The sequence below is a fragment of the Mytilus galloprovincialis genome, chromosome 2 (assembly GCF_965363235.1).
Source record: "Mytilus galloprovincialis chromosome 2, xbMytGall1.hap1.1, whole genome shotgun sequence".
Classification (NCBI taxonomy): domain Eukaryota; kingdom Metazoa; phylum Mollusca; class Bivalvia; order Mytilida; family Mytilidae; genus Mytilus; species Mytilus galloprovincialis.
In genome coordinates this window covers 43,991,571-44,015,674 of record NC_134839.1, presented here as the reverse complement: position 1 = coordinate 44,015,674, position 24,104 = coordinate 43,991,571, and the positions used below count along the sequence as shown (strand labels likewise).

Genomic DNA, 24,104 nt, shown 5'->3' with positions numbered 1-24,104 from the left:
TTATATATACCCCTCTACAAATGGAAAAATTTCTGTTCTTAATCTTTAGTTTGCCTTATCAAAATGTTATTGAAATTATTTATACACAAGGCGTATTACTATAAAACTTAGCTCAAACACAAAACTTGGTAGCATCACTTTTACTGCTCTTGAATTCCCTTTATTATCAATGTCAAATGCAGGGGATCATAATTTGTGTTCAATGGACACATTTCCCATGTATTTATCATATGATAGGGAACATACATTCACAACCTCCACTAATAAATACATAATTACACCAAATATAGGTGTTTTTTTACATCACATCAATGAAAAGTTATATTGCATCAAATATATTTACATAATTTAAAATGTTTAAACCCGCTGCATTATGTTTGCACCTGTTTTCCTAATGTCAATATTTTCCACTGTATATTCAGCAAAGTATGTGGTCTATTCATAAGTGTATAATGATTGCAATATAAATATCTTGTAATTAATTTATGCTGGAATAAATGTAGCTAGTGTACTAATAAAATAGCATTATTCTTCTGTTGGTGTCTTTTTGTTGAAGATTCACAATGATTTAATATATATTCATTTAGTATTGAATTTAAAGTAATTCGCACTCACTAAAGAGTAATATAAGAATTATTTAACAATACATTATTCTATTATGAACAAAGATATATTGTTTACTGTATAAAGGTGAAATAAAAAAGTTCTTCCATGTATTATTCTGTTAAAAATATAAGTGCCAGGATGTTGGAAAAAGATTATATATATCATTGAAAAAAGAGAAAAAATTACCACAATTAAAATTTATGTTGTATTTACATTCTGACATGAAGTGCACTTGAAATTGATACAAATGTATAGAACACATATAAAAATGCTTTAAAAAACTTTTTTTTGTTAATCCACATCTGACATGTTCTTTAATGTTAACAGTTGCACCAACCAATCTACTAACACCAACTCCAGGTGTAAACCAGCAGGCTACACCCACAGCCTCACCAAGACCATGTGAAAACAGAACATTCTGGTCTGAATGGATAAACAACCATAAGCCAAATTCAGTTGGAGAATCAGAATTTATGCATCCAAAAGAAATTACAAAATTCTGTGCTACTGGCAAAATAAGCAAAATTGAATGTACAACACTTGATGGTATAGACTTCTCAGCTAGTGGAGAAATGGTCACATGTACATTGGATGAAGGGTTTAACTGTGATGCTTCTTTGAATGATCCATTCCCATGCAGTGATTATCGTGTACGATATGAATGCAAGGAAGTTTGTCTTGGTAAGAAATAATGTTTTAAGTTGTAATCTTTATCTTGAAATTTAAATCACAAAGACAGAAAAATATATATACAATACTACATTAAAGTAAAAAGAATCTCAAAACTGTTTTTAACTTGCTATAAGAATGATGCATGTTACTTAAAGTCCTGTTTAAAAAATGACTATCACTTTTAGTTTGAGCTGTTTGTAAGATACTAAATTCTGAAAAATTACCGGGGGGGGATCAGATATCTTTCATTTTATCATGCAAATATTTTAGTGCTCAGTGTTCTGTTTGTGATTGTTCCTTTTGTACCCATGTTTATTTGTATGACGGCTTATGTTTTATTTAAAACCACTTGGATATATTTGCACATTGACTTGTTTGTTCTATGGTTTAAAGTCTGGAATCCTCTGAAGAAGAAATAAACATTATACATGTTATAAGCACAACTATTTGACCCCATATCCTGGCTTCATACTAGCACAACAATAAGTTGCAGAGTAAAGAAGAGTGATTATGTATACAATGAACTATCATACTCTCAAAGATCATACTCTAAGTAACTGACGAAGAACATCTTACCCTCTTTTATTGAGCTCAAACTAGTTAACTCTTTTATGTGAGTTTTAAGTTTTGGAATGTCACAGTCTCCATGTGTATATAATCTGATTTAAACTAAGCTCACTACTGACTAGATTATATTAATAAGATACAGGGAATCTGCACAAACAGACTGACTGATTGCTTTAAACAGTATACAATCATTGATTATAATGTATTGTGCCCAAAAAGCATTTGTTATTTTATTGGGATTTGGGGATACTGGAAATAAGGTCAGGGAAATTGGGATTAGGCAAAAATAAACTTGGAATTTCATGATTGGACCCCATCCAACACCCGGTCTTAAAGCATAATACATTCTATGAATAAGTCCTGCTTGTAAGTCCTTATTTGAGCGTTTGGTCACATGGTAACATTCTTTTGGACATTGTGGTGCTCTTTGTTGTGATATTTTATATAGTTCAGAAGTAGTATTAATATGATTGTTTCAATCAGTGAGTCTGTATATTTATATTTGTTTTTTACGTGTTTTTATGCCCCACCTACGATAGTAGAGGGGCCTTATGTTTTCTGATCTGTGCCTCCGTTCGTCTGTGCGTCCGTCTGTGCGTCCGTCCGTTCGCTTCAGGTTAAAGTTTTTGGTCAAGGTAGTTTTTTAAGAAGTTGAAGTCCAATCAACTTGAAACTTAGTACACATGTTCCCCATGATATGATCTTTCTAATTTTAATGCCAAATTATAGTTTTGACCCCAATTTCATGGTCCACTGAACATAGAAAATGATAGTGCGACGTTCAGGTTAAAGTTTTTGGTCAAGGTAGTTTTTGATGAAGTTAAAGTTACATCAACTTGAAACTTAGTACACATGTTCCCTATGATATGATTTTTCTAATTTTGATTCCAAATTAAAGTTTTGAGCCCAATTTCACGGTCCACTGAACATAGAAAATGATAGTGCGAGTGGGGCATCCGTGTACTATGGACAAAGTCTTGTTTTATGATAAAATATCAATCCAATATTAACACATGAATATGTATATGTATCTGACATCTCCTTATATTCATATTATTGTAGCAACTCCTACACCTAAGACAACACATTCTCCAGTTCCAATTTCCACAGGTATGTTTTTTTGAAACTTTTGTTTTTGATTGCATCAAAAATGTTAAAAGATTTTATAAGCAAACATTTCTTACAACATTTACTATATTTTCCTGTAATAATAGATTATAATATTAAATCCAATTTTCCCAGAGAATATGTGCCATCCACAGTTTTTGTAAGCATGTCTATTTAAAATCATGAATGGGTATATTCTTATTTCATGTTGTAGTAACCTTAATAATGATTACTGCATTAAGATCAAATTCACGCTTGTTCAAAATATTAATGCTTATAAGTTGGAAATAACACTTTTTGATCAAGTCCTTCTTAAAGTTATTTTTTACATACTTACTTAAAAATGTTCGAATTACAAGCTAATATTATTGAAAAAGAGCAGTACAAAACATGTGTGCACTTTTAAACAACTTTGAATTACATATCGATTGATAGAAAAACCAACACCAAAACAAGGAGTTACTGTTACCACAATGGAACCAACATTAGGAACAACACCAACACCTACCCAACAGAGATGTGTTGTGAGTAAGTGGAGTCCATGGATAAACAGAGACAAACCAGATATTGGAGTATCTGATCATGAATTTATGAGCCAAGAAGAATTGAAGAAATTCTGTTATGGAGGGAATGTTACTAAAGTGGAATGTGCTGTAGACAGTGAAAATAACATCCCATATTACAGTAGTGGAGAGAAGGTTGGATATTGTAATAAGGAGCATGGATTCTTATGTACCAATGCAGATAATTTCCCTATTCCTTGCTCTGATTACAAGATCAGATATTATTGTGAATGTGCCAATGAAACAGGTTAGTGTAGACACTACTTTAAATTGTTACCCATATAGTGAAGCATAAGAAATGTAATATAGAAAAAAATCATGAATGAAATCATATTTACCAGATTTGATCAAGTCTATGGAAGACATGTATTACTTGTATTTTTTATGTTTAGCTATACTGAATCTTGAACATCAAAATCAAAAAAATAAATGGGTATGCTATAAAAAAGACGATGTGGTATGATTGCCAATGAGACAACTCTCCACAAGAGACCAAAATGACACAGAAATTAACAACTATTGGTCATCTTACGGGAAAACTAACGGCCTTATTTATGTACAAAAAATGAAAGAAAAAAAATATGTAACACACTTCACTTTCTAGTGTCCACAAGTTAGGTAGAGTTCAACAAAAATGCTTATCCAGTTGTTCAGTACCAGAGAAAAAAATGTCGGAGAAGTAAAAGCCATATCAAGCTTGTCTGACGGGTCAAATAAAAGAATTCTGTAGAAAATAAATTAAATACAACTTTGATGATCAAAGTAATTAACCAAAAACAAGAAAAGAAGATAAAAACAAATATTTATTTGACATGTTTACTTGCGATCAATGATTTTAAACTTGATAATAGATAAAATGCATACTATTCTTGGTACCAGTCCTACCAATCAAAACCAGCTGTATGCTTTGTATATAATATAACAAGACAGTTTGGCTCTGGCACGAAAGTGAATTGGCTCCATGTTTAATAGACAGTACAGCACTGTTGGAGACAATTCAGGACCAAGACAAACCAGTACCTTGTTTCCATAGTTATTCTGTAGATTTATAGTAACTATATGATAAATTTCATTCAAGAAAAATATGTTAAAAATAAGAATGTAGAAATGACCGTAGAAAATCATATTTGATCATATGTAGACAAACAATATTTGATTGTGTTTAAAAAAACCATTTAATAATATATTAAAAAGAAAGCTGATTAAAGAAAGGCATCACATTTGGTACTACTGCTTGCCAATGAGAAATTAAAATCAATGTGGGTCTTATTGGCGTTTTTTTTTTTAAGCCTGACACGTGAAAAATGAATAATTAAGCGTGAAAACATGAAACGAAGTTTGGCGGGACACGGGAAATTACATGCACCATTATGGCAACAAGAAGCGGGATAAACAATAAGCGGTATCCATGATCAGACCCTACCCAATGAGACCCCCATCAATGTGATCTAAGATTGGAAAAAAAAATGCCCTAACCTAACTGAGAAAAGTATTAGCAAGTTTTTGGGTTTCATGTGAGTGGAATGAGGAGCAGTCGCAAATTAATAAAAGTTTGATGAAGATGCTGACAATCAGGCCTCTGTTACTGATAAAATTCATTCCCCATTTGACAGTTACTCACATCACAAACGTAGCATGTTGTTTATTTTTATGCCCCACCTACGATAGTAGAGGGGCATTATGTTTTCTGGTCTGTGGCTCCGTCCGTCTGTGCCTCCGTTCATCCGTTCAGGTTAAAGTTTTTGGTCAAGGTAGTTTTTGTTGAAGCTGAAGTCCAATCAACTTGAAACTTAGTACACTTGTTGCTTATGATATGATCTTTCTAATTTTAAAGCCAAATTAGACTGTTGACCCCAATTTCATGGTCCACTGAACATAGAAAATGAAAGTGGGAGTTTCAGGTTAAAGTTTTTGGTCAAGGTAGTTTTTGATGAAGCTGAAGTCCAATCAACTTGAAACTTATTACACTTGTTGCTTATGATATGATCTTTCTAATTTTAAAGCCAAATTAGACTGTTGACCCCAATTTCATGGTCCATTGAACATAGAAAATAAAAGTGGGAGTTTCAGGTTAAAGTTTTTGGTCAAGGTAGTTTTTGATGAAGCTGAATTCCAATCAACTTGAAACTTAGTACACTTGTTGCTTATGATATGATCTTTCTAATTTTAAAGCCAAATTAGACTTTTGACCCCATTTTCACGGTCCACTAAACATAAAAAATGAAAGTGGGAGTTTCAGGTTAAAGTTTTTGGTTAAGGTAGTTTTTGATAAAATTGAAGTCCAATCAACTTGAAACTTAGTACATATGTTCCCTATAGTATAATCTTTCTAATTTTAATGCCAAATTAGATTATTACCCATTTTCACGGTCCATGGAACATTGAAAAGGATAGTGCGAGTGGGGCATCTGTGTACTTTGGACACATTCTTGTTTGGGGGTAAATCAAAATATGAAATATATATTCTTTTTAATCAATAATAAAGTATATAAACTCATTAACCAAGAAAAATCTGAGGTTACTAGAATTTTTTTAAAATCACATATTTTTGTATCTCTTGCAAAGAAAGGCATGTATATAATCAATTTCTAAACAATTGATCAAATTTGATTAAATTCAAGTATAATTAAACTTTTTAATGAACTTTGTATAATACTTCTCTTAGTGGACATAATTTGATAGCAACTTCTATGAAAACTTGTCCTGTGGGTGGACACTATTTCATAACTTTTGCAGTATCTGTCTTCTTGAGGGACAATATTTCATGGCAATGGACATTATTTAATACCAAAATTCTATTAAAAACTGTCCAGTTGGACACTTTTTTTCACAGGACACTTTATGTCTTACATATATAGTGTTAACAGCAAGTTTCTATTGATTTTTCGCTCAAACATCTTTTAAATTTAATCATTTTCAATATTTTAAATTATTTATCATACCCCCACTTTAAATTATCTGTCAAGATGTTTAACTTGTCGTTAAGTTGTAATGATTTCACTGTTCTAAAAATATGATAGGCATTGTTAAACCTGTTCATCTCTATAGATGTTTCAGTATATCAATAACAGTTAATACTCCTCATGTCACTTTGATAACCATAAAAGAGTGTCTTTAATTATATATGATAGTGTCAAATGCAAAAGACTGACAGTTAGACAAAAATGATTTTTTCTAAGACAATATGACTGTTTTTTGAAGTGATGATCTAAATGTGATACATCATTGATGAACATTCCTTTAATTTCTTTATAGGTACAAAGAGCCCAACTACAGTGACTACAGAAGCCCCAAACCCAAGCAAATCAACTTATGTAAGATGTGCCTGGTCAAATTGGCTTAGCAGTACTTCACCCACAAATGCTCCTACTAGTGGGGACTTGGAAACTATAGAAAACCTTAAAAAACATTTTGGATTATGTCCAAGTATTGTTGATATCGAATGCAGAATCCTAGACAATGGTTCTTCTACCTCAGCAACACAAGATTCTGTTACATGTGACATCCAGAATGGTTTACGTTGTTACAACAGAGATCAAGAAAGCTTCCAATGTCACGACTATGAGGTCAGGGTCAAATGCTGGGACAATTCATGTAAGTTAGTGAGAAATCTGCAGTAAGGTACATGCATGGTCAAATTATTGTTACTTTCAATTATTAGTCCCCAAATCTGTCCATCCGTCACTCCCGTAAATCAGTTTTGCACACTTTTTAGCTAACCAGGCCCTTAAGTGAGCTGTTATCATCACTTGTTGTCGGTCGTCTGTTAACTTTTACAAAAATCTTCTCCTCTAAAACTACAAAGCCAAATTAAACCAAATTGGCCACAATCATCATTAGGGTATCTAGTTTTAAAAATTGTGTCATCCGCCTGCCAAACATGGCTAAAAGTAGAACATAGAGGAAAAATGCAGTTTTGGGCTTATATCTCTGAAATTTAAGCATTTAGAGCAAATCTGACAGTGTTTAAAATGTTTCTCCGTTCAAGATCTATCTGCTCTGAAATTTCAGATAAATCAGACAACCCATTGTTGGGTTGCTGCCCCTGAATTGGTAATTTTAAGGAAATTTTGCAGTTTTTGGTTACTATCTTCAATATTATTATAGATGGAGATAAATTATAAACAGCAATAATGTACAGCAAAGTAGGATCTACAAATAAGTCAACATGACCAAAATGGTCAATTGACCCTTTGAGAAGTTATTACCCTTTATGATAAATTTTTAACAAGTTTTCGTAAATTTTGGAAATTTTTACTCTGAAACTACTGGGCCAAGTTCATTATAGATAGAGATAATTGTAAACAGCAAGAATGTTCAGTAAAGTAAGATCTAGAAACACATCACCATCACCAAAACTCAATTTTTTCATGAATTCATGTGTGTCCTTTGTTTAAACATGCACATAGACCAAGGTGAGCGACACAAGCTCTTTTAGAGTTTGCTTCATGCTTGAATATATTGATTGGATATTTGGTATATTGTTTCATCATGACAAGTTTCAGATCATGTTTAAATTTTGTTCCGGTCTGATCATTTTGTGCAGAGTTATGGTCCTTGGACTAAGAAAATTCTCTAAAATAATCAGTTTCCTGCACTTTTTTTTTTGTTATGCTTGAAGATAATGATTTGAAAATTGGTATATAATTTTATCCTGACAAGTTACAGATCAAGTTGGAAATTTGTTTTAGCATAATGATTTTGTGCAGAGTTAATGTCCTTGGATTAAAAAGTTCACTTGAATAAACAGTTTTAACACTTTTTTTCGTCATGCTTGAAGATATTGACATGATATTTGTTATATAGTTTACACCATGACAAGTTATAGATCAAGTTAGAATTTTGTTTCAATACAATGAATTTTTAATTGGTAGCGGACTATGTATTGCCATGCAATTACTCACAGAATGCTTGTTTCTTTAGATTTACCATTTCAGTTGCATCTAAATAGCATATATTTTTAGCTCACCTGGCAGAAAGGGCCAAGTGATCTTTTCTCATCACTTGGCGTCCAGCGTCGTCCGGCATCGTTAACTTTTACAAAAATCTTCTCCTCTGAAACTACTGGACTAAATTTAACCAAACTTGGCCACAATCATCATTGGGATATCTAGTTTAAAAAATGTGTCCGGTGACCCGGCCAACCAATGGCCGCCATGGCTAAAAATAGAACATAGGGGTAAAATGTAGATTTTGGCTTTTAACTTTTAAACCAAAGCATTTAGAGCAAATCTGACAGGGGTACAATTGTTTATCAAGTGAAGATCTATCTGCTCTGAAATTTTCAGATGAATCGGACAACTCAGTGGCGTAGCCAGGGTTAAAATGATGTGGATGCGAAAAAAAATTTAGGACCTTTTATGAACTTTTTTTTTCAGACGTTTTTCCTGTATACATGTGTACACCCCTTACAATCCGACAATGTCTAGATTTTTGTTTAATTTTAAAATACCCATCAATATATAAGTTTCTAACAGAATTTTGTTGTTTTCTCGTAACTACCCTCATTAGATACAGTAATATGTGATGTTAAAGTTTAACATCCAATTGAAATATGAAATCTCAAAATGGACCCATTACAAAGGCCCTTTTGTATGTGGAACTTCGAAATATAGGCTCTAAAGTGATACCCCCCTTTCCCGGAATTTGAGCCTCCACATGGGATTTTTTTATTACTTGTCTTAACGCGTTGCAGGGGACAGAAATGCAGGGCGTCCGTCATGTGTTGCCAGATTTTTGTGAAATTTATATCATCAGCAATGTCTTTGAAACTCGTGAAAATAAGTCCTGATCAAATAATTTAACCAACTATGCCCCCTTTGAAATATAAATCATAATTGATACAAGTACACACCCGTGATATCGCGGGTCCGTGACTGAATTAAAGAATATAACTATGCCTAAGCCTTATTTTAGTAATTGGTATTATCATCTGATAAGTCATGTCGATTATAAGATACACAGTTTTCTCTGCTTTCAAATCTTTCTGTTTGAACCCGTCGACCTGGAACTTATCAATTATTGGAAATATTAATTATTTGGAAAACAAAAGGTCCTGGCTATCCAGGAATGGAGTATTTTTTAATCAACAGCATTGTCCTATATTAGTTATCTTAGAAAGTCTTGCTGATTGCTGAATAAAACTACAATAGGGAACAATTTGACAATGATTGAATTTAGTAGTGTCAGTCCTTTGATTATGACCAGTGTATATAGCAAAATCCTAAATACACCGTTTGATGGTGCGCCTGTCAAATGCGGAACGTACAGATAAGGTAATAGTTGAATATACTATTTGTATCGGTATCAGATTCGACCCGGAACTTGTTAATTATTGGCAATATTAATTATGCTGAAAACAAAAGGTTCTGGAGTGGTGTAATTTTTAATCTACACCATTGTCCTATATTAGTTATATATAGAGTTGAATTCTTTGATTTGTCGTTTTACCCGATGACGGCTGACAAATTGGACTCGTAATTTTAGTATTATAGATACCATTGCATTTGGCCTGAAGCTTTTATTTCTCTTTTAAGATATTAAATTAAAAAAAAAGGAAGAAAATGCTTTTTTTTTAGTAACTGCCCTTGTATATTAGAATAGATAAATATGTGCACTACAGGGACTTTTGAACTCTTTTTTTGAAAATGAAATTAATATATAACCAAGTTTGAAACGGGTATTTATTAGCCCAGAAATGATCACACTCCATAATAAATACTAGTCGTATTTAATGTCACAGGAAACGATATCAGGCAATGATGTGTTCGTTGTTAACTAGTAACGTTGCTATGTCATCGCTCCGCTTGGTTCAATCTCAAACCAAACATGTCTGCAGGTCTACGTATTATCATCCTCTGCGCTTGCCGTTGCCGACGACGCGCTAAGACATAGACTTTTTACGAAAAAGTTGACAGCACTTTTCTGCGATTTATCCATCTTGTTTACATAAACTGTAAATGATCTTAAAGGAAAGACCATGTATACTGCTTTGGAAAGGATTGCACGATGTTCACATATCCTCACCCTTACGTTCAGACACAAAATATGCAATTATACATATATATATATTTTTTTTATTTTTTTTTGTCACAATGATGTGGATGCTTGAGCATCTGAGCATACATGCAAGCTACGCCACTGCAACTGGTTGTTCGGTTGCTGCCCCTGAATTGTTAATTTTAAAGGAATTTTGTCGTTTTTGGTTATTATCTTGAATACTGTTAAAGATAGAGATAAACTGTAAACAGCAATAATGTTCAGTAAAGTAAGATCTACAAAAAAGTCAACATGACCAAAATGGTCAGTTGATCCCTTAAGGAGTTATTACCCTTTATAGTCAATTTTTAACATATTCATTAATTTGGTAAATTTTTGTAAATTTTTACAAAATAATTTCCTCTGTTACTAATGGGCAAAGTTCATTATAGATAGAGATAATTGTAAGTAGCAAGAACCTTCAGTAAAGTAAGAACTTCAAACACATCACCATCATCAAACCACAATTTTGTCATGAATCCATCTGTGTCCTTTGTTTAATATGCACATAGACCAAGGTGAGCGACACTTAAGAGCCTCTAGTTGATTATTCAACTAACATGAATATTTTAAAAACTGAACTGAAAAACATAGAGTGAAAAATCACACTTAAAAAGATTTTTATATTTTTTATTCCTTTTCTATATTAAAATCTTTCTTTTAAACAAAAGGTATAATGCCACACATATTTCAAGGAATCCCTGCAATGATTTTAGTCATTTAGATATAAATTTCTATTTCTATTAATAGGTAACCCAAGTCTCTCAAGTACTCAACCACAACCAAACAGACAGACATCCCTAGGTAAGTATAGGTAAAACTTTGTCTTAATGGGAATGCTATCTGAATGAAAATTTTAGTCAATAACATAACAAACATCTTTTAAGATTAAATTTGTGTTTTCCAAATAAGATATTGTTCTGAAAAGGTTTGGTTTTGACAGAGTCAATATTTTGACATATACTGTCTAGACGCCCTTCATTTTTTGTAGCTGCTTATATAATTAGGTGTAAGAAAAATTTATTTAGTACAGTTCAGCGTTGTCTCAAAATCGGCTGTGACAAAGGTATGAGAAACATGAGCAAATATTCCAGTCTCATTGGCAGAACCCTTGACTCCAATTTGAAGAAGCTTCTGGAACTATGACCTGTAAATATTGTATAAAATACCGATACCACTCTGATAGTGCTTTCGTGAGAAGGACACACATTTTTAAAATTGATCCAATCACAAAATCAATGTTTGGACCTTTCGTCCTAAGGTGTAGACCTTTCACTTTACTGTTATAAAGGTCCAGGACTTTTCAGTTAAAATATTAATTTGAACATCTTCATCAAAGTTTTTAAATCTCTGTAAACATTAAAAATTTACATAATATATTATATGTGTGTAGTGACCTCCTGTTGATGATAGTTATACTCCTACTTTGAATTATACCCTCACTCTAGATAAGGTGGGGTATACTGTTTTACCTCTGTCTGTCCATTTGTCCATCCAACAGTCTGTCAGTCTGTCCTTCCAACCAATGAATGATTTTGTCGCATCTTTCTAAGGAACTACAATACAAGGATTTCTGAAATTTGGTTTCAGGGTTTATATAAGTCAGCTATACTGTTTTCTTTTTGTTTACTGAAATATTTGAGCAGGGGTATCATCAGTGAGCAGTAAGTGCTAAGCTTGCAGTTTCACTTGTTTCATATGTTTCCACAAAAAATAAAAAATGCACAAACTGAGAAATGATAAATTTGAATTGATAGCAAGAATGTTTGGACTATCATGACAGAAACATGTGTAGGTTTGATAAAATAGAAACATTCCTTTAGTTTTCAAATTATTCCTTACAATATCAATGAATATGAATTGCCAAAACTGTTAAAACTACCTTATTTTGAAGTCTTCTGACCAATAGTTTGATATTGAATGATATATTTTTAAACAAATTGTGTGCATAAAGTTGGTAAATGTCAAGATTTAAGATTTCAAGATTCTTTATTTCTCAAACACCATAAATTTACAATGGTACAAAGAAGTTCATCAAAAGTTATACAACATAGCACAAACACACATGACAAGCTGAGATAAAAATATGAAATAAAATGAAATAAACAGTATAGTAGCGAAGAGTGGTGATTAACCAGGAAGACTCACTTGAAAAGTTATAACCCTGATAAATTTGCACAGCTTTTTCAACTTATTTTTAATTTTTAACTGAAATAGTTTTTCAAATTTTAGTATGTTACATCTCTGTGCAAGAAAAAAGTATCCAAATATTGTGCTCGAAATTTGCCAAAGAACTACACTGCAAAGTGTAATGAAATTCATCACCAACCTCGTTAAAATGACAAGTTACAATATCTAAGGTTTGGCTCAATTTTATTCCATCTACCAGTTACGATGGGTAACTTATGGTTACCCTTTCGAAATCTACAATATGCTATTCTATCTTTATCACTTAAAATATTCAGATATTCTTCAAATTCAATGTCAGACTTTATTAAAATATTTTGTAGTACATGTACTTTCACTAATTGGGTAACTGATTTTTAATTTTTAATATGAAATTAAAGTTGGTCCAATTAAGAACTGCAATTTACCAGATCAGAACAAAACTATGTTTATTTATGGATATTAATATTGTTGCCAGACTTTCTGTATGGGGGATTTCCCCTTTGAGAGTGGTTGACATTGCTTTTGAAATTCTTTATTATATAAACTTAAGGGGGCTCGCGGGTCTAAATCATTTTTTTTTTTAACATAGGATTTCGCTATTTTTTTCAATAAATAAACTTTATCCTATACTTAATGGAAAAATTGAATAAAAATATGGGGTCACTGTTCATTTAAGCTCACAATATGTCTTTGAAAGAAGCATGCATTTTTGTTGAGGTACTTTTTTCTGTTGAACTAATAGAAGATAAGGTAAGATCGAAATAAAAAAAGAACTAAATTACAGAAATGGCTTCAATTTTACTATAGTTTAGTTTAAGTACAGTTCATTTGAAAAAAATATAAAAAACATAGGTCACCGATGATTTAAAAAGATATTTCAATTTTTATGCAAAAAAAAATGGCACTTTTTCACCAAAGGGAGATAATTCGGAGTTTTTTCAATGATATAAACATTTTAAAAGTCATCTGGGGCCAAAACCAATTAATTGTTTTGGTTGATTTTTGTTCCATATCATAAAGTAACAACTAATAGTGTAATAAATAAAATTTGTAATGAAAAAAACATGAAAAAACAATTTTTCAATTTTTGCTGATTTTTTTGTACCCTTGAGTCTCCTTAACACCTCAAAACATCCTCTTTTACAAATTGTGACTTGGATGGAGAGTTGTCTTATTGGCACTCATACCACATTTTCTTATATCTATCCAATGAGTTAACAGGTGATTTAAGCACATGCAAATGACATTCAAACAATATAGCAGTAGATTTAAAAGACTTATGACAATATAAGAGGAGCATTTAAAAAGGTCCTTTTGCACTTAAATCCACCAAGGACAGACTGATGGAGATTTTGAAAAGTTTGCAGGTTTGTGTTGCTCCTTATAGGATTTTTCAAAGTTATTATAAGAACATGTACAGTTAAGGGGGTTCGCGGGTCTAAATTATTTATATAGGGTTTCTCTATATTTTTCTATAAATAAACTTTATCTTATAGTTAAAAGAAAAATAAAATAAAAAATGGGGTCACCGTTCATTTGCGCTCACAATCTGCCTTCGAAAAAAGCATAAAAGGTTTTTTTTTCTGTTGAACTAATAGGAGAAATAAAGGTAATATCGAAATAAAAAAAGAAATTTATTACAGAAATCGCTCAAATTTTACAATAATTAGGGCCCCGCCATAGGCGGGTTGCCCTATAGTGATCAGTCTTTCCGTCCGTCCGTCGTAACACTTTGTGTCCGCTCCATATCTAGAGAACCATTATGATTTCATACTTTATATTTTACATGTTTATTAACCACCACTAGAGGGCGTGTCATGATGTATGTACAACTTCCTAGGTCAAAGGTCAAGGTCAAAAAACTTTGGTTTCAGTTGACAACCCTGTGTCCTGTGGTGAAGATCGTGTCCGCTCTATATCTTGAGAACCGTTATGATTTCAAAGTTAATACTTGACATGTATATGAACCAACACCAGAGGGTGTGTCATAATTTATGAACGACTGCCTAGGGCAAAGTTCAAGGTCAAAAACTTTGGTTTCAGTTGACAACCCCATGTCCTATGGTAAAGATTGTGTCCGCTCTATATCTTGAGAACTGTTATCATTTTAAAGTTTATACCTGAAATGTATATAAACAAATATCAGAGGGTATGTCATAATTTATGTACAACTTCCTGGGTCAAAGGTCAAGGTCAAAAACTTTGGTTTCAGTTGATAACCCCATGTCCTGTGGTGAAGATCGTGTCCGCTCTATATCTTGAGAACCGTTATCATTTCAAAGTTTATACTTGACATGTATATAAACCAACACCAAAGGGTGTGTCATAATTTATGTGCAACTTCCTAGGTAAAGGTCAAGGTCAAAAACTTTGGTTTCAGTTGACAACCCCATGTCCTATGGTAAAGATCGTGTCCGCTCTATATCTTGAGAACCGTTATCATTTCAAAGTTTATACTTGACATGTTTATTAACCAACACCAAAGGGTGTGTCATAATTTATTTACAACTTCCTAGGTCAAAGGTCAAGGTCAAAAACTTTGATTTCAGTTGACAAACCCATGTCCTATGGTAAAGATACAATTTTTTAATGCACATTATTCACAGCGGGGCCCACAGAGATGGCTCCCATCTCAATGATATCTAGTTTAGTTTAAGTACAGCATATATCGAAATTATATTAAAAAATATAGGTCACCGATGAGTTAAAAGAGATATTCCAATTTTAAAGCCAAAAAATGACATTTTTCCACCAAAGGGAGATAATTTGGAACTTTTTCAATGATTATTACATTTTAAAAGTCATCTGGGGCCAACACGAATTAATTGTTTTGAATGTTTTTGTACCATATGATAAAGTAACAACTACAAAAGGTAATGAATAAAATTTGTAATGAAAAACAAATGTTTAATTTTTTTCTGAAATTTTTATACCCTTGAGCTTCCTTAAATGGATATGTGTGTGTTTATTTCAGTCAATCCAGACACAACAGCAGTTCTACAGTTCAGTCAATCAACTACACGTAAGCATCTGTTGATATATTATTAGTTGCACAGTTTATAATTTCTTGACACACAGTTGTCATTTTATTAGCAAAAGATACATTTATTTATCAAAAAATAGAATTTCTATAAAGAGAATTAAAAACATTTTTTTTTATTATTGAAACACAGTTTCATTGTTGGAAGACCATACGACCTAGAAAAAAACACTTTAGTTGCTAACATCCATATCCTTTGGTCTCCAGTGGATAGTTTCTTTGGCAGTCATTCTAAATCTCCTTTTCTCATCACTTGGCGTCCGTCGTCCATCGTCGTCGTCGTCCGTCGTCGTCGTTAACTTTTACAAAAATCTTCTCCTCTGAAACTACTGGGCCAAATTAAACCAAACTTGGCCACAATCATCATTGGGGTATCTAGTTTAAAAAATGTGTCCGGTGACTCGGCCAACCATTCAAGATGGCCGCCATGGCTAAAAATAGAACATAGGGGTAAAATGCAGTTTTTGGCTTATAATTCAAAAACCAAAGTATTTAGAGCAAATCTGACATGAAGTAGAATTGTTAAACAGGTGAAGATCTATCTGCCCTGAAATTTTCAGATGAATCGGATAACCCGTTATTGGGTTGCTGCCCCTGAATTAGTAATTTTAAGGAAATTTTGCTGTTTTTGGTTATTATCTTGAATATTATTATAGATAGAGCTAAACAGTAAACAGCAATAATGTTCAGCAAAGTAAGATTTACAAATAAATCAACATGACTGAAATGGTCAGTTGACCCCTTTAGGAGTTATTGCCCTTTATAGTCAATTTTTAACCATTTTTCGTAAATCTTAGTAATATTTTACAAAAATCTTCTCCTCTGAAACTACTTGGCCAAATTAATCCAAACTTGGCCACAATCATCTTTTGGGTTAGTAGTTTGAAAAATGTGTCCAGTGACCCGGCCATCAAACCCAGATGGCTGCCATGGCTAAAAATAGAACATGGGGTAAAATGCAGTTTTTGGCTTATAACTCAAAACCCAAAGCATTTAGAGCAAATCTGACAGGGGTAAAATTGTTTATCAGTTCAAGATCTATCTGCCCTGAAATTTTCAGATGAATCGGACAACCCGTTGTTGGGTTGCTGGCCCTGAATTAATAATTGTAAAGAAATTTTGCTCTTTTTGGTTATTATCTTGAATATTATTATAGATAAAGATAAACTATAAACAGCAATAATGTTCAGCAAAGTAAGATTTACAAATAAGTCAACATGAGCGAAATGGTCAGTTGACCCCTTTATAGTCAATTTTTAACCATTTTTCGTAAATTATCTTAGTAATCTTTTACAAAAATCTTCTCCTCTGAAACTACTTGGCCAAATTAATCCAAACTTGGCCACAATCATCTTTTGGGTTAGTAGTTTGAAAATATGTCTGGTGACCCGGCCATCCAACCAAGATGGCCGCCATGGCTAAAAATAGAACATGGGGTAAAATGCAGTTTTTGGCTTATAACTCAAAACCCAAAGCATTTAGAGCAAATTTGACATGGGGTAAAATTGTTTATCAGGTCAACATTTATCTGCTCTGAAATTTTTAGATGAATCGGACAACCCGTTGTTGGGTTGCTGACCCTGAATTGTTAGTTTTAAGGAAATTTTGCTGTTTTTGGTCATTATCTTGAATATTATTATTGATAGAGATAAACTTAAAACAACAATAATGTTCAGCAAAGTAAGATTTACAAATAAGTCAAAATGACCGAAATGGTCAATTGACCCCCTTAGGAGTTATTGTTCTTTATAGTCAATTTTTAACAATTTTCATAAAATTTGTAAATTTTTACTAACATTTTCCACTGAAACTAATGGGCCAAGTTCATTATAGATAGAGATTATTTTAAGCAGCAAGAATGTTCAGTAAAGTAAGATGTACAAACACATCACCATCATCAAAACACAATTTTGTCATGAATCCATCTGCTTCCTTAAATATTCACATAGACCAAGGTGAGCGACACAGGCTCTTTAGAGCCTCTAGTTTTTTTTTTAAATAAATACATATTGTATATATCAGCCATATTTAGAGAATGAGAAAAGTTCATTAAAAAATAGTTAATCTTCAGAATATATAGTCAATATATGATAATGAAGATGGGCTTTTTCCTTTGCAAAAAGTATTTGTCAACCCTTTTTTTGCTATATATATCATAAAAAGGCTATATATTTCATAAAAAAGCACATTGTTTTCCCAAAATTTTCTGATTTTTACAAACCAGGTGTTAGACAAAATGTGTATATTTGTTTATTTGGTTATAGTTTTGTCATCAGTTATTTTTATGCCCCATTCTAGAATAGTAGAGAGCTGTTATGTTTTTCAGTCTGTGCGCCTGTTCCTTTGCTTGCTCATCTCTATCTAATGGTACCAAGTTAATTAAAATTCATCCAGGAATGTCCCCACAATTGTTTTTGGAAAAAATTATATGAAATATATAGTGAAAACCAGAAGTGACAAATTTATACTTTTTGCCATGTACTGTAGATAATCAGTGTTATCAAAAGTTTTCAAAAGCTATGATTATCATAAGCATTAATTCCACATGTGACTTTATGTTTATTAGTTTCATTATCATAAATATCTCTCTATATCTTACTAAAAAAGATCCAAATATGAATTCATTTCAATTTACAGCAATTTGCGCACCTGGTGAGACCTTGGAACCATGTGCATACAAATGTGGCGACCTTTGTGACAACATGGCACAATTAATTGACACATGTAAACAGTCCCAAGGTACATGTGTACCCCTGTGTAGACCAGCCAAGCATTTATGTGCTCCTGGAGAGAAGTTGATGGATAAAATTACTTGTGTACAGCAGTCTATGTGCCCATGTAGGAAACAAGATGGAACTATTGCTAAGGTAGATTTCTCTTGTTTCTTTTTATCAAGCCAGCAACATTTTAACAGGAGTATACCTCGTTTTTTTTTTTTTTGGGGGGGGGGGGGGGGGGCACTTCCTTTATATACAAGGTGATAGGAAGTGCTGTTGGAATAGGTCACCTTGGCAAGGTTGGAAATATGTGAATAGGTTGGAAAACTATTAGAAATATATGACAAGGCCTATAAAGTTCGAATAACTCTTACTTTGTCATCTTATTTGGTGTTCCCAGTTGTGTCTTTATAAACTATGTTCCTCTCTTTAGACACTTGGGTATTCCATTCTTACATTACACACAACATGAAACTTAAAAAATATGGGAAAAGGTAAGATTTTTACCTACGCAATATATGAAAAGGTAATAAATTTTAAAAATCTAAATTATATGAAAGGGTAAGGTAAGAGAACCCCAGCAGCACTCCCTATCAATTTAGTCTTGAAGTACAGATTCATGGTCTGTCAATCTTAAACATCTATGTAAGTATTATAATGCGATACATAATAATTGAAACTGTTGAAAAACATTAGGTGGATTTGAGAAGTTTCAACATATGTTCTTGTAGATGTATTTTTGTTTTCAAGGGGACAACTGTTTGACTATCAAAGAACATAGAAAATAGTGCATTTTTATACCTGCGATTTGGTTCTTGAGCTGTTTCAACAAAATATTGAATCTTTTCAGTTGTTGCCTTAATATTGAAATATTGAACAAATGATCTCTTTATATATAGGGTTTAATGTTGATTAAAACATTTTGTTAAGATAATAGACGTATTGCCAACTTTTGACTCCAGAATTTACCTTTTTTTTCAAAAGGTTACCTACTCTTTGGTAGAACATCCTGGTACTCAGTCAAGTACGAGCAACCAAAAGTAGTAAAATCAAACATATAATTGGTGCAATATTGGGGGAAAGTTTTCTGTTTTCTGATCATTTTGTTGTGTATAGAAAATATAAAACAGTTAATTTCCTTCCAAAAGACTATTTAAATTATTATGAATACTATATGAATTTGTAATTATACCCCACGCAACGGGTTGCGGAGGGTATAATGTTTTTGACCCGTCCGTCCGTCAGTCCTGTTTCTTGTCATCGCAACTCCTCTCAAACCACGCAACAGAATTTCACGAAACCTTTTCAGATACTAAGGACATACTATGTAGTTGTGCATATCGACGGGAAATTGCGATTCAATTTTTTTTCTAGGAGTTACGCCCCTTCGAACTTATTTACTTTAATGTACTACTGCAACAGTTTGTCATCGCAACTCCTCTCAAACCACACAACATAATTTCACAAAACCTTTTCAGATAATAAGGACATACTATGCAGTTGTGCATATCGACGGGAAATTGCGTTTCAATTTTTTTTCTAGGAGTTACGCCCCTTTGAACTTATTTACTTTAATGTACTACTGCAACAGTTTGTAATCGCAACTCCTCTGAAACCACACAACAGAATTTCATGAAACTTTGTAGATAATAAGGACATACTATGTAGATGTGCATATTGACAGAAAATTATGATTCAATTTTTTTTTCTTATACAATTTTCTTTTCTTACACTTATTTCATTTCTCCAATGACAATGTGGGGACGGTGGGGTATGTGAGCGCACTAACTAAGGTTCTTTAATTTTTACCTGTTTTGAAAATTGCATATTTCCTAACAATTTGTATTTGATTTTTCTTATGTGTGTATTTGTTTGATTATTTTGTAATTGTATGTTCTCTTATGGTTGGGGCCTGTTATTTAACTCCCACATGAATAGATATCTTTCGTATCACACCGTACGGAGTGTGATATGAAAAAGTGATATCAAAATTACGTTAATTTGATTGGCTTATCTCGTAAATTTCCAATATTTTCATTGGCCGTTGATCAGGTCATTATTCACTGGAAAAGGTCATGCCGGGACTACTTTTTTTTTGACAACTGATTGTTTACTTCCGGTTTTCACGATTTTCGTCTGCATTATCTAATATAAATCTTATCATGGACGAAGAAATAAAGAAAGGAACCCATGTACGGTTATGTAACGGAGCAAAGGGCATTATAACTGGCACAACTTCCAATTTCAATTTCCCTCTGTATGCAACAGTTAAACTACCGATGGACGTATGCAAAGCTTCAAATACAATACAGTTATCTCTATTCTAATGCAAAACAAGTTCATAATTAAATTTCAATCACAATTTCAGTGTAAAATCTTCATTAAAGAAAATTCCGCGAAAAGATGTTATCTTCTTTGGTCCCTACACTACGTGACGTCATAGGTATGCTTCCAGTGTCATACATAAACACTGGGCGTTTTCTGGCTTCTGTGCCGCTTCAGAATGTAATAAAATTTGATAAAAAGAAGATTTTAAGGCGCAACAAGTGAGTTATTTGTTAATTATTGTAGAAATAACGTGTCAATACACTTGTTACAAATTAGATAACAGGCCCCAACCATAAGAGAAAGATCAGTACGCGTTGCAAAGAAAAACGACCGTAGCAACACAACTCGCAACAAATGGGCCACGCACATACAACTTTTTGCCATAAGAGAAATAGGTTTAACAACTTGTGAGAATTAGATATCGCTTGATATCAACTCTCGTTAGGCTCGTTTATTATTATTTAAATTAAATAACTCGAGTTGATATCAATCGATATCTAATTCTCACTCGTTATGAAACCTATAATTATATTTCATTGCATTTCCAGGGAAGATTAGTGGTATAAAAGACTGTTACCCTCTTTAAATTAAGAATTATTATTATTATTATAAGTACTATTATTATTATTATTATAATTACTATTATTATTATTATTGTTAATATTAGCCCACATGGCCTTTTTTTCTCATCAAATGTTGTCCATGGTTTGTCATCGTCATCATTAACTTTTACAAAATTTTTCTCTGAAACTACTGGGCCAAATTTAACAAACTTGGCCACAATCATTATTGGGATATCTAGTTAAAAAAGTGTGTCAGATGAACGGGCCAACCAACTTAGATGGCCACCATTGCTATAAATAGAACATCAGGGTAAAATGTAGGTTTTGGCTTAAATCTCTGAAAACAAAGCATTTAGAGCAAATTTGACGTGGGTTCAATTGTTAATCAGGTCAATCTCTATCTGTCATTTCATTTTCAGGCAAATTGGACAAGCCCTTGTTGGTTTGCTGCCCCTGAATTAGTAATTTTAAGGAAATTTTGCAGTTTCTGGTTAATATCTTGAATATTATTATAGATAGAGATAAACTGTAAACAACAATCATGTTCACAAAGATGTTCTACAAATAACAGAGGTTATTGCCCTTTAAAGTCAAATTTAACAATTTTTTCGTAAATTTTTGTAATCCTTTATAGAAGTCTTCTCCTGAAACAACTAAGACAAAGGACATGGTACGGTAAGGGCAGTTTTTGGCCCCCTATTTTCTCATTTTTAAAATTTTGTTTTTCGAAAGCTACTTATGATGTTAGAATATTCCCTAAGGTTTGAAGTTTGTTGGATGAACTTCAAAACCATTAATTTCAGAAAATGGGTGGGATTATGGGGTTAAAAAGGCATCAAAATCACCAAAAAAAGGAAAAATAATTTTGGCCTTTGTTTCTTTTTAAAAATTTATAGCGTGCGCCTACATGACCAAGAGAACATTATGGCAATTTAGATATGAAAAACCATTGGAATAAAAATATTCCTAGGTCATGTTTGCGCAGGCACTTAAAAACTTAAAATGCATTGTACCGAACACCTGCAAAGTGAATAATAGTTACAATATATTGAATAATAACAGAAGGTTTACCCCCCTCACCTCACCCAGTTGCCATAATAAGTGGTTTTGAAGTTTTATCCAAACAAACCTCAGGGAATATTTTAACATAAAAAGTAGCTTCCCAAAACAGAATTTGAAAAATGAGAAAATAGGAGGGCCAAAAACAGGCCTTATCGTACCTTGTCCTTTAACCAAATCTGGCCACAAATAAGCATTAGAGTATTTAGTTTTTAAAATGTGTCTGATGACCCTGCCTGCCAACCAACATGGCTAAAATTAGAACATAGGGGGAAAATGCAGTTTTTGACTCGTATCTCTGAAACTAGAGCAAAAGTATAAAGGTTGCATTATTTCATGCATCAATTGTAAATAAAAATATCATGTGAGCGACACAGACTCCTTGGAGTTTACAAATAATGGACTTTGTTTTGGCAGTCAACATTACACTTTTACACTGACAGTAGTAATTGCAGGCAATACTATTGAACACAGTGCAATTTTTTAATGAACATGATATAGAATGAAAGGCTCTCTTTCATAATTTTTTTTAATTTTGAAAATTACACTTTGTAGTTCCAGTTGTTTTCACAATGTTATTTGTTGCCAAAAGTCTCCATATTTCATACATACTTTTAAACTATAAATTATGGGGTATTGCAAGATCCCATATAAATGTGCCCAGTATATTTGTCTTGGAAGTCTCCATATTGACCATTTTATGAATGTGTATTGAAGTATGTTGGTTTTTTTTTTGTTTTTTTTTTAAATCATTAACTTTAAAGATTTTTGTGCATATTTTTTCTTATTTACTACATACTTTATTTTTATATAGCCACTAGAACAATGGAACAATCCAAATGATTACTGTTCAATCTGTCACTGTTTCAACAATACAGTTACCTGTACAAAAGATGAGACTTGTTCAACACCATCACCAACTCAATATAAACGTAAGAATTTAGGCTAACACAGATTATATACGGGGATTTCAAAATTGTTTATGTCACTAATTTAGCCTTCTTTTTGAAAAAATAAAATGACAGATTATCAAAACATTTCCTTGATATTTCAGGCGGAAACCCGGTTGAAATATAACAAAAGAATCGAAGCTCTTTGTTAGAGAAGGCGATAAATGCCTACTGTAATGTTTACTATAGTAACAATTTTTTTAAAAGTTGATAGAAACAAATAAAATGATAATTTTCTGCTCAATTACGAAGTATTTAATTTTAAAAACACCTTTTGCATAAGTTATCAATTTGTCTATTACATAGTTAAGCAGAACAATTAGATAGCAAGTCGACAACATGGGTATCTATCAAGTTGGATGTAGGAAATGCATAACCTTCGATTTTTATTAATAAAAAAAAAAATCCACGGACGGAGAACATATCAGTCTATAAGTTCAGTAATTTAAGTGTCTTCCATTATGTGACTCAAGAAAAATCCCCAAAAATGGGTAATAATCGTATCGAATAGAGAAATTCGAGTGCACCTTTTTATGTCAGGGCGTGTTTGAGTTGAATATTTTGTCTTGAAAACATATAAAGCAAGAGTATTTGATACAACATCTCGCTTCAGATTCTATCATTTTTATATATCAAGGCTACAGGTTGACTTTATAACATCAAAAAATTCACAGTACCAAAAGATGAAATATATGGGTCAAGTGAAATACCTTTCTAATGAATCA

General features: G+C 32.4%; 1 protein-coding gene across 3 annotated transcripts in view; it reads left to right on the top strand.

Annotated features, from left to right (window-relative positions):
• Positions 1-24,104, top strand: part of LOC143063644 (uncharacterized) — a 227,862-nt gene that overhangs the window by 117,599 nt on the left and 86,159 nt on the right. For all 3 annotated transcript variants that reach the window (XM_076235897.1, XM_076235896.1, XM_076235895.1), the window contains 8 exons: positions 934-1,287; positions 2,908-2,955; positions 3,388-3,762; positions 6,771-7,109; positions 11,304-11,357; positions 15,697-15,744; positions 18,400-18,629; positions 23,244-23,361. In XM_076235897.1, coding sequence (XP_076092012.1) covers positions 934-1,287; positions 2,908-2,955; positions 3,388-3,762; positions 6,771-7,109; positions 11,304-11,357; positions 15,697-15,744; positions 18,400-18,629; positions 23,244-23,361 — 1,566 coding nt within the window. The remainder of the gene's footprint in view (positions 1-933; positions 1,288-2,907; positions 2,956-3,387; positions 3,763-6,770; positions 7,110-11,303; positions 11,358-15,696; positions 15,745-18,399; positions 18,630-23,243; positions 23,362-24,104) is intronic.